This window comes from Onychomys torridus, chromosome 19 (genome assembly GCF_903995425.1).
Source record: "Onychomys torridus chromosome 19, mOncTor1.1, whole genome shotgun sequence".
NCBI lineage: Eukaryota > Metazoa > Chordata > Mammalia > Rodentia > Cricetidae > Onychomys > Onychomys torridus.
The window spans coordinates 31,190,763-31,202,030 of NC_050461.1; the positions used below are offsets into that span (position 1 = coordinate 31,190,763).

General features: G+C 39.6%; 1 protein-coding gene and 1 pseudogene across 1 annotated transcript; one reads left to right on the plus strand and one right to left on the minus strand.

Annotated features, from left to right (window-relative positions):
• Positions 1–299: 299 nt before the first annotated feature.
• LOC118570568 lies at positions 300–1,377 on the minus strand (annotated as a pseudogene).
• A 5,749-nt stretch (positions 1,378–7,126) lies between these two features.
• LOC118570554 (trace amine-associated receptor 7a) lies at positions 7,127–8,203 on the plus strand. Its single transcript, XM_036169132.1, has one exon. The coding sequence runs from the start codon at positions 7,127–7,129 to the stop codon at positions 8,201–8,203; it is 1,077 nt and encodes a 358-aa protein (XP_036025025.1).
• The last annotated feature ends 3,065 nt before the right edge of the window (positions 8,204–11,268 follow it).

Below are 11,268 nucleotides of genomic sequence, written 5' to 3' on the forward strand. Positions count from 1 at the left end.
TTTTTGAGACAGGGTTTCTCTGTGTAGCTTTGCGCCTTTCCTGGAACTCACTTGGTAGCCCAGGCTGGCCTCGAACTCACAGAGATCCGCCTGGCTCTGCCTTCCGAGTGCTGGGATTAAAGGCGTGCGCCACTACTGCCCAGCAATTTTACATTTCTTGAAGAAAGCAGAAGCTGGATTTAACTGTTTTATTCAGAGCTGAAGCATAATCCATGACGCTACAAGATCAGATGTGGCACTCAGTTCTCTGATAATGTTCTGCTGTGATTCTTTTTTCAATCCCCAACTAAACCAAGAATCTACTCAAGAAATACACTGGAGACTGAGAAATTCTCCCTCAAGATTCTGCCAGTGACAATCAGTCTGATGGCTTTTCGAAACCAAGGATAAAAGAAAGCATAAATCAAGGGGTTCATGGCTGAGTTGTAGTAGACGATCCAAACTAGTATTTCATGCACATATGTGGGTGTGATGAAGCCCAGGAAGGCATCAATGATGGAGTCAATGAAGTATGGCAGCCAGGAAAGGAGGAAGGCTGCCACAGCGATTCCCAGGGTTTTGGCTGCTTTCCTCTCCCTCTTGGCCACCCTGTCCTTGTAGCTGTCTGAAGCCTTGGCTGTCTGGTCACTCATTCTCTCAATCCTCTGAGCCTGTTGCTTAGCAATGAAGAAAATCTTAGTGTAGACAGTTATCATGACAAGTGTGGGGATGAAAAATAGCAGAAAAATTGATAAAGACCCAGCTTTGATTCACTGCGATTTGACAGCCTCCCACACAGGTGAGGGCAGTCACTAGATCTTCCAGTCCAGCTTCATTGGCCCCTGTGTAAAGGAGGGAAAAGCTATAGATGATGGACAGGAGCCAGGAGAAGGTGATGCACTTGCCAGAGACAGATGCAGTGAACCTGGTGGGGTAAGTCAGGGGATCACTGACAGCAATATATCTATCAACAGAGATGAAGCACAAGTGAAAGATAGAAGAATAACAGAATGACCCTTCAAAACAAGAATGAAATTTACAATAACTGTCCCCAAAGTACCAGCAGCTCTCCACAGACCTCACTGTGCTGAAGGGCATCACGGTCAGTCCCACCAAGAAGTCAGCACAGGCCAGGGATGCCACCAGAAAGTTGGTAGGAGAGTGCAGCTGTCTGAAATGAAGAATGGACATCATCACCAGGAGGTTTCCACACACAGCCAGCACAGCCCCAAAGCTGAAAACTGCATAGAGGTTGAGGCGAGGAACTGGGGAGTAAGTGTTCCTGATGCAGGATCTGTTCAGGTTCTCATAGCACAGCTGGACAGATGTGGGAGGGACCATGTCTTTACTCATGATTATTTCTTCATCCCAGACAAAACTGTCATCATCTGTAGCCATGTATGCTATTCCAAAAGTCCTCGGAAAAAATACAGAATGTATAATTATTAATGAATTTTGTCCATCTTTTTCTTTACCTGCACATCTTTACACTAGGCTTAGATATCAATTCACATTTTCTTTCTCTAACATTAATTGCTTTCTGATTCACAGTCAACCTTCTGTATTACATGAATGCTGTTTAGGTTTATTTTAAATATTTTCTCAGCTTAATCTACTTCCTCACATCTCAAAGCACCAACCTACTCTGTGCACACATTTAAATCTCACCTTTTGTTATCATTCTCTTTCTTATTTAACTAACCTATGCACTTTTAACTCTCAGGAAAGCAGCCTAATGATGCCAAATGCAGTGTGTCCCTAGGACTGAATCCCCATGGTGTAAGGTGAGGCAAGTGATAACTTGCCAGTGAGTGTGTTGTTTGTTCCACAGCCAAATTTTCCCCTTCTCATTTGCTAGTGACAGCTTACCTTTCTGTATAATGTAGGTGAACATAAGACCTGCCACAACAGAACTTCCCCCAGAATTTGAAGCTTTGTTCATTTTATTAAGGCTCACCTTTCCCCTTGTGAGAAAATTTACTAATGACCCTCACATTGAAAGTGATCAAAATTCTTGCATAAAAGTTCTTTCTTTCTTCAGGTGTTGGTCCATGGTAACGAAATATGATGCTGAGTCATGGAACACCCAGTTTTCTCCTGCCCCAGCTTTAATATTTCTGATTTGAGAGTAGAGACAAGGGGTTATTATAACAAATAGAAGTTTCTTCTCTGTGTCGTTCATTTGGTTTAATGAAATCATTGGAAAGATACCGTATTAATCAAGTGAGGAAAAAAATATTCATGGCTGGGAGTAGCCCAGTAAACAAAGTGCTGGCAGTGCACATGGATGGGAGTCTGGATCCTCAGGACCATAATAAATGCCTGGTAGACATAGACGCCCACCTGTAGTTCCAGTGCTCAGAAGGAAGACACAGTTGATTCCCAGAACAAGTTGGCCATTTAGAATAGTAGTGTTGGCAAGTATGGGTACAACTGAGAGACCTTGCCTCAAAGAAGAAGAGGAGAGCAACTTGAGAAGACTCCAATGTCACCTACAGGTTATCACATGCAAGTACACACGTGTGAACATTCCTACACATGCTAAATATAATGATAGTGTTTTTCACTTCTATTTAATTGCAAACTGTCCATTTTATTATTGGAGATAATAATATAGTTTAGGATTTTAGGAGCATTATTTAGTTTTAATTGTATGAATTTTAGATGGCGTATCTTTTAATATCAATCTCAGGAATGAAGTGTAATCTGTACAGGTCATAATTTTAAACTTTTATTCCTTTCCTTACTTTTCATTTCTGTGACTCCTAAAACCTGTGTTTATATCTTATAATAGTAATATTTTGATCAAGAAATTAAACCAACATTTTCTTTTGGTATTTCAGCATCCAAAGGAATTAATTATAATTTCCTCAAGGATGTGAGTAACTTTCCTAATAATTTTTAATACAGCCCTACACCCATTACCATTTCAGTGAAAACTCCAGAGATTCTGAATGGTGGTTCCTTCCAGAGGAGATTTGTTTCCTTAAGCCAAGCTAAGTATAGTTGCAGTACTTTTGACTGGTTCTTTAATGCAATTTAGTAAACTTCTCTCAATTGCTACTCGAAGGCAGACAGTTAAAACATCATTTTCTGCTTAGTTTCCATGGGTCCCAGTAGGAGCAGATGCTGCTAGAAGAATCTTTGGTGAGTACCCCACTCACCTTCGTGTGTCCCTTCCCTATTTAATTTCTGTACCATCTCAGCTGTCTGGCTTCTTCTCTGATGCTTTGAACACTGTTCTGTGTCCACTGAACGTCCATCCATGTTGTCTGCATCAGGGTTGAAGTTAATCATATGTGGCCCAAGTTAGAAATTTCACTTTGCATTCCACAAGTTTTAGTTTTGTTTTTTGATGGAATTTTCCCCTTCGTGTAGCTAATGAGACATCGTGATCTTGACTTTGATGTCTCTTTTGTCTCACTGATCTCTCGGTTAGGCCATCTTTTCTGAGCCTTCAGAATGGTCTCTGAAAGTTCCACATTCTGAACCATCAGGGTAGTTCAAACCACCACTAAATGAGAAAACTGTTTCCCGGTGAAAATGATTAGTACAAAAAAAAAAGAAAGAAAAACAATAAAATAAAATAACTAATACTGGAAAAACTGTGGAATAGGGGAATCCTTCCAAACAATTGATGAGAAAATAAACTAAAATGGCTGTGGGAATCAGTGAAAAATCTCTTTAAAAACTAATGACAGCCGGGCGGTGGTGGCACACACCTGTAATCCCAGCACTCGGGAGGCAGAGCCAGGGGGATCTCTGTGAGTTCAAGGCCAGCCTGGCTATAAAGTGAGTTCCAGGAAAGGTGCAAAGCTACACAGAGAAACCCTGTCTTGAAAAAACAAAACAAAACAAAACAAAAAAAAATAAAAAATAAAATAAAAACTAAAAACTAATGAATGGGGCCGGTGAGGTACTCCTCGACTGAAAGCACTTGGCAGCCTGAGTGTGATGCCTGGGATCTACTCAGTATAAGGAGAGAACTGACTCCTGAGAGCTGCCGTACACAAGACAGCAAATGTACAAGCCAAACTCCCACCAAAACAAACAAACAAACAAATATATGTGATTCAAAAAAAGCTAAACAACAAAAGAACTGAAGAGTGGAACTAATGGGTGATCGGGTACTACAGAGCCTAGAAGTGTGCCTGAGAAAATGAAGTCAACATACAAAACACACACCTGGATTCCCATGTTCTTTACACCTCTATTCTCAATAACTGTAATAGTGAATTAACCAAGGTGTCCATTAAGAAATGCATAGTTTTTAAACATGGTGTATATCCGCAGTGGTGTATTGCTCAACCATTAAGAACGAAATCCTACTATTTGCAGGAAAATGGATGAACTGGAAGGCAACAGATTTGGCAAAGCACAGAAAGGCAATCATGTCGTGCTCACTTTTGCTGGTGGAAACTAAAAGCCTTCCCTGTTTGAGCAACCACCAGGTTGGTTCCTGGATCACTGAGTGCTTCATTGCATTCTGAAGGCTGTGCCCAGCAGCTGCCATCACGCTGCTAATTGAATATATTGAATTACACCATGAACACTACAGATATTGTTAGCTTACCAGAAAAATAGAAAGTTGAGAAGCTCATGAATGTTCACAGAAAAAAAAAAAAAATTCCTGGCAGCTGAAATCTACTATAAATGGTGCAGTGGGTCTGAAAAAATGCAAATAGGGAAGAAGATCAAGATGCATGAAAAGAGAAACCTCCAACAAAAGGACCACAAGGCTCTGCTCCCCTACAAGCAGCATCTGTCCTGCATGGTGCAGAGGACATACCTGGCAAGGGTGTTGTTTAACACAAACAAAATCTAAAGAACAGGCTGAGCTGAGTGATGGACTGCAGACCCAAAGACAGTAGCCTGGGAGAAACAGAAATGTTAAAAGCCACTGGAACAGGAAAGAGGAAAAGGAAAGTGCCAAGAAGATGTTACTGGTGACAATTTTGCTGGAAAGCCCTCCTGGGAAACCACACATAGGAAGTCTCAATTTAGCCTTGCAGTGGTGGCACACACCTTTAATCCCAGCACTCAGGAAGCAGAGGCAGGCGGATCTTTGTAAATTCCAGGCTAGCCAGGTCTATAGAGCAAGTTCTGGGACAGCCAAGGCTATGCAGAGAAACCCTATCTCAAAAAAACAAATAACCAAAACCAAAAGATGTCAACATGACAAGTAACCTGTCCTGAAATCAAGTGAGCATGCGTGTGATGAAAGCTGGGTATGGTGACATATACTTCCAGTCCCAGCACTGGAGAAAATGAGGCAAGAAGACTAGCCTGAGAGCCTGGGACTCAGGGATCAGCCTGAACAACACATCTCAAGAGCCTAACTAGAAAAAAAGAAGACAGGAAATGAGAATGAAATGGGTGATTATAAATTAGAGCAGTGAGATATAGATAGATAGATAGATAGATAGATAGATAGATAGATAGATAGATAGATAGATAGACAAATAGGTAATAGATTAAAAAGGAAAGACTCAAGAATTTTATGAGCACAAAGAAATTTGTCTGAGATAAAATTGAACCGTATTCAGTACTAATTGGGCTGGATAGATTGGTTAAAAAAAAAAAAAGGAGACACAAGGTTGGGGAAAAAATGGGGTGATGAATCTGGGAGAGGGTGAATATGTTCATAAGACAAATACATGATGTAAGATTATCAAAGAATTAATGGAAAATTATTTTTTAAAGTGGAGGAGAAGACTCATCATTGTCCAGAGAATGCTCATATATAATAAATGGAATTGAGCCTCTGTGACAGCTCATCACACAGCTATCATGTGCAGATCACTGTGAAATAAGGGTCACAACAATATGACGTTTCTAATGTAACCATGGCCACCAGTTAAGAAAACCACTATTAAAGTTATGTTTGTAGCTTCCTCAGACTTTTCACTCAGTTATAAACATTTAGGTGCATATTGCATATAAATAAAGTTATTGTATGTAAACCTTAAAAGAAGAGCCATGTTAAAATTTCTACCGTCTATCTAATTTATTTTCAGTATATCTTCCAGAGCTAGAGAAATGGCTTAGGAGTTAAGAGCATTTGCTGCTCTTGCAGAGGACCCCCATTCAGTGCCAAGTACCTCCACAGTGGCTCAAAAACATCTGTCACTCTAGTTCCAGGCAATCTGATGACCTCTTCTGGTCTCTACAGGCACCAGGAACACACATGGTGCACATATAGACATTCAAGCACAATGCTCACATGCATAAGATGAAAATAAATATATATTGTTTTCAATATTTCCCATTTACAAAATGAATAAAACAAGAGTGACTATTTTTCTTTTCTATTTACATTCTTTCTCATTATTCTAAGTCCAAGTCTTAAAATATGTAATTATTAGTACTAATTAATTTAGCATCTTGTGTCTTTAATGGAAAAAAAAAAAAAAGCTAAGCTGGAAAGCCAAAGATCATCTGAAAACATTTTAAAAGCAGTCAGTGTGAGCCGTGTCAATAAAAAAGTTCTCGTAAAAACACAATGGCAATTTCAAATAATTAATAAGAGAATTAGCATGGCTTACAAATCTGAACAATGGTCTGGTGAGGAAAGCTATTGTTCCCATCTCCATCTCCAGAAAAGATCTGATGTCATCACAAATTGGATCGGTGTGAATTTAGTTGTGGCATAAACATGCTGAAAAGTCTCTTACTTTCCTCTTTGCACTGTGGGGAATCGGTCTTCAGGGCTTTAGGCATTGAAAGTCATTAAGCTACTTTCCTGCAGGGAAGGCATGCTCTGGGCATTCTTGGGTCTGTGAACTTAGGTAAATAATGCCAATAAAAGATGAGCACAAGCAAGCTTCACACAACAGAGCACTACAGAAGCCACACTTATTTCTCCAATATGAGGAAGTAGGTAATTCAGAAGCACATTTGAAAATTGAAATAGCATTGTAGGTAATAATGAAAATTGACAACTCAAATGTTAGGAAGAAAATAATGATGATAGAAACTGACACCTTTTCTATAATTAAGGAATTAGTTGTATGAAATGAAGGTATAAATATATCCTTAAACATGGCTATAAAGATTTACAGGTACAATGAAGGGAATAAGGTAGTGGGAATTATTGACATATTTTATATCTTTTTCCAAGGATTTTTTAAAAACTGGAAGAGTATACATGAACACATTGGATGACAGTTTTCTCAGTGATCTAGCCAGGATCATGAGTGAAGATCTGCTCCCTCATACATCTGTCCAGCTGTGCTATGAGAACCTGAACGGATCGTGCATTAGGAACCCTTACTCCCCAGGCCTTCGCCTCATCCTCTATGCAGTCTTTGGCTTTGGGACTGTGCTGGCTATGTGTGGAAACCTCCTGGTGATGATGTCCATTCTTCATTTCAGGCAGCTGCATTCTCCTGCCAACTTTCTGGTGGCATCCCTGGCCTGTGCTGATTTCTTGGTGGGACTGACCGTTATGCCCTTCAGCACAGTGAGGTCTGTGGAGAGCTGCTGGTACTTTGGGGACAGTTATTGTAAATTTCATTCTTGTTTTGAAGGGTCATTCTGTTATTCTTCTATCTTTCACTTGTGCTTCATCTCTGTTGATAGATATATTGCTGTCAGTGACCCCCTGACTTACCCCACCAGGTTCACTGCATCTGTCTCTGGCAAGTGCATCACCTTCTCCTGGCTCCTGTCCATCATCTATAGCTTTTCCCTCCTTTACACAGGGGCCAATGAAGCCGGGCTGGAAGATCTAGTGACTGCCCTCACCTGTGTGGGAGGCTGTCAAATCGCAGTGAATCAAAGCTGGGTCTTCATCAATTTTCTGCTATTTTTCATCCCCACACTTGTCATGATAACTGTCTACACTAAGATTTTCTTCATTGCTAAGCAACAGGCTCAGAGGATTGAGAGAATGAGTGACCAGACAGCCAAGGCTTCAGACAGCTACAAGGACAGGGTGGCCAAGAGGGAGAGGAAAGCAGCCAAAACCCTGGGAATCGCTGTGGCAGCCTTCCTCCTTTCCTGGCTGCCATACTTCATTGACTCCATCATTGATGCCTTCCTGGGCTTCATCACACCCACATATGTGTATGAAATACTAGTTTGGATCGCCTACTACAACTCAGCCATGAACCCTTTGATTTATGCTTTCTTTTATCCTTGGTTTCGAAAAGCCATCAGACTGATTGTCACTGGCAGAATCTTGAGGGAGAATTCCTCAGCTACCAACTTGTTTCCTGAGTAGATTCTCGGTTTAGCAAGGGATTGAAAGGAGAGTCACAGCAGAACATCACCAGGAAAACTGAGTGCCCAGATCTTCTTCTGTAAAGTGAAGCATTATGCTTCATCTGAGACCCAATCAAGTAAATCCAGTTATAATTGTTCCCTGATTAGCACAACATTGAAATTAAATTGTAAAAGTTCTAACAGGACAGATTCCTTGGAATGGGGGGGATGCTGGCACACTTTGCCTTTTATCACTGTATTTTTGTTCTGTTTAGTTTTGTTCTGAGTTTCCCCCTATTTGACGGATTAGTAAACCTTTCCTTGTAGTATTCTTGAGAAAATTGTGTGTGTGTGTGTGTGTGTGTGTGTGTGTGTGTGTGTGTGTGCTGTGTGCACAAGCACATGTTTATGCATATCTCTTTCTCTGTTTATTGTTAGTCATATATATTACATTACATACATTTTAAACTATGGCATTTCCCCATTCCAATTAGTGCAGTCCCTAGATATAACATATCTTCTTTCTTCTGTGTTTTTAAAAAATATAATGTAAATGTGAAAGAAAAATATAGGTGTCAGATGAAAACACTGGTACACTGTGTTGTTCAGAATTGTGTGTCACGAAGTACAATTTCCGTTATTGAAACATAGCATCAATGATGTTAGTTCAATTGTTGGCAATGATAAAGAAAACTAACATCATAGGTAATAACATCCACTCTCATATAAACAACCTCAAAATGAGTGTTCACTTCCTTAGAGTCAAAGGACATGAGGTTACTCCTAAATGTTATCTACTCACCAAGGACAGAGTCCTGGCCACAGTTGTCAATTTGCTTAGAGCTCTTTGAAGTACAATGTATTTACCTATATTATTTCATGACAAAATAATTGTATAAATATAATAATTGTATAAAAATAATAATTGTATAAAAGTATATGTGAGATTCACAGATAATGTAAACATTGGAAGGAGTAATTAGTTTATAGTAAGGCAAATGTCTAATCTACCAATATTCTCATCCATACTTCTTAGTTCAAAAGTACCTTTGTTGTACAAGATGTTTTTCTCTAAGGCAAAAGAAAGAAAGGAAGGAAGGAAGGAAGGAAGGAAGGAAGGAAGGAAGGAAGGAAGGAAGGAAGAAAGGAAGGAAAGGTATCAATCAGATAAACTGTTTTGGTTATTAACACAAGTTCTGTCCATACATGAAACAAAACTATGATTATGACGTTTTATACTGTTAGATCTTTCGGAATCTTTAAGTCTCTCCCCAACCAGACTACCACATTCAAATCCATTTATTCACCCTCAGATTAGCTGAGATAACAAAATGTAAGTTATTCACCACGGGCAGTAGTCTGCTATCAGGAAGAACAATGTGATCATATATGTGAATTGCATGCACCTTCTGTGGCCTATATATTTAACAACACCTTGGCAAGTGTTCTATGCATGAAAATTTAAGATAAAATTGATCCTGAGAGCATTCTTGTATAGTAGCCCAGGTTTGAGGACCTAGGTTGCTTATCCTGTTTATCAAGTTACACTCTGCCTTGTAATGAACCACACATATTTAGTTCCCTCTCCTTGTTCATTTGCATGCCTCCATCAGGGATCTTCCACTGTGTACGGAATGTAATGATTAGTCAATGGATTTTGGCTGAGCAAACATGTTTTTTCCTCCAAATTTAGAAATATTTTAATATCCTTCTTTTAAATCCAGGAGTATTTCGAGAACATGCATGCTCACAGTAAATGACTATAGCTCAGTATGGATCCCGATGCATCCAGGTGGCTGCTAGACATTGTTACCAATAAACTGCATACTAACTTTCTGACATATGAGTGTGAAAAGTCATAGACATGGATTTTCTTAAACTTGTAAGTACAGGTTGTTTGTGGTTCATTCAAGGGGGGCAAGGACATTTGCAAATCAAGACTTCTTCCCACATTCTTTTTTCTTGCCAACCACCATACCATCACAGCAAACACAAAATATTAGACACAAAATCCCATTTAGAATGATATGAAGTATCCTTCTAATGTAGGATTTGGTTATGACATTGTGATTCTGTCTTGGGAAGGTGTATAGGGTTCCAGTCACATGTCTACTGTTTGTGAATATTCACAGAGCCAAGGGTGGTCCTATAGGAAAAGCCAATGCTCCTCATCTGGTCACAGAACAACCTCTCTTTTCTAAGCATTTCCTTAGCAGTCCTCATAAAATTATATCAACCTGCTTCTATAGATCCATGGCTATCTATTCTCTGTTCTAATAAAATATGTAAAATATTACAATTACATTTATTCTTTAATTAGTTGTGAAATATTTATGGTATTTCTATTATACCAAGTCTCTCAGAATTTTGAAAGAATATCTATTTTTCAAAGTGTGTGTGTGTGTTTGTGTGTATGTGTGTGTGTTGTGTCTATGCATGTATATTGTATCTGTGTGTGTTGTATATGTGTGTGTGTGTGTGTTGTGTCTGTGTGTGTGTGCATTGTGTCTGTGTGTGGGTTTGTGTGTATGTTGTGTCTATGTGTGTGTATTGTATCTGTGTGTGTTGTATCTGTATGCGTTGTATGGTCTATGTGTGCGTGTGTTGTGTGTGTGTGTGTGTGTGTGTGTGTATGTTGTATCTGTGTGTGGGAGGGGCAGGCATGGGGGTATGCAGTTGAACACACACAGAGGTCAGAAAAGCATATCCAGTGTTATCCTCTGTCACTCTCAGGATTGTCTTGAATCTCTCTGAACTGGAAGCTCATCATTTGGGTTGATCTTGCTGGGGAGCCTGTTCTTAGGATTCACTTGTCATCTCTTCCCAGCACTGGTGTTAAAGACATGCATGTCCATGTCCTTGTAAGCCTTTTACATGGGTTCTGGAGATTTGAACTCAGGTCCTCATGCTGTCAGAGTAAGTGCTCCTGTCTACTGGCTCTCTCCCTGGTCAGAGAGCATTTCTTTATTGCCTTCTAATAGACAGTACAATGAAGATGAATTTCATCATTATTTAGTCCTAAGTCAGCTCCCTCTGGTCCCTTTTCTAAGAAGTCTATGTGATTTCATTTCATAGTTGTCTGAG

Coding starts and splice junctions, on each gene's coding strand:
- LOC118570554 (XM_036169132.1), top strand. CDS start 7,127: ATGAACACATTGGATGACAGTTTTCTCAGTGATCTAGCCAGGATCATG.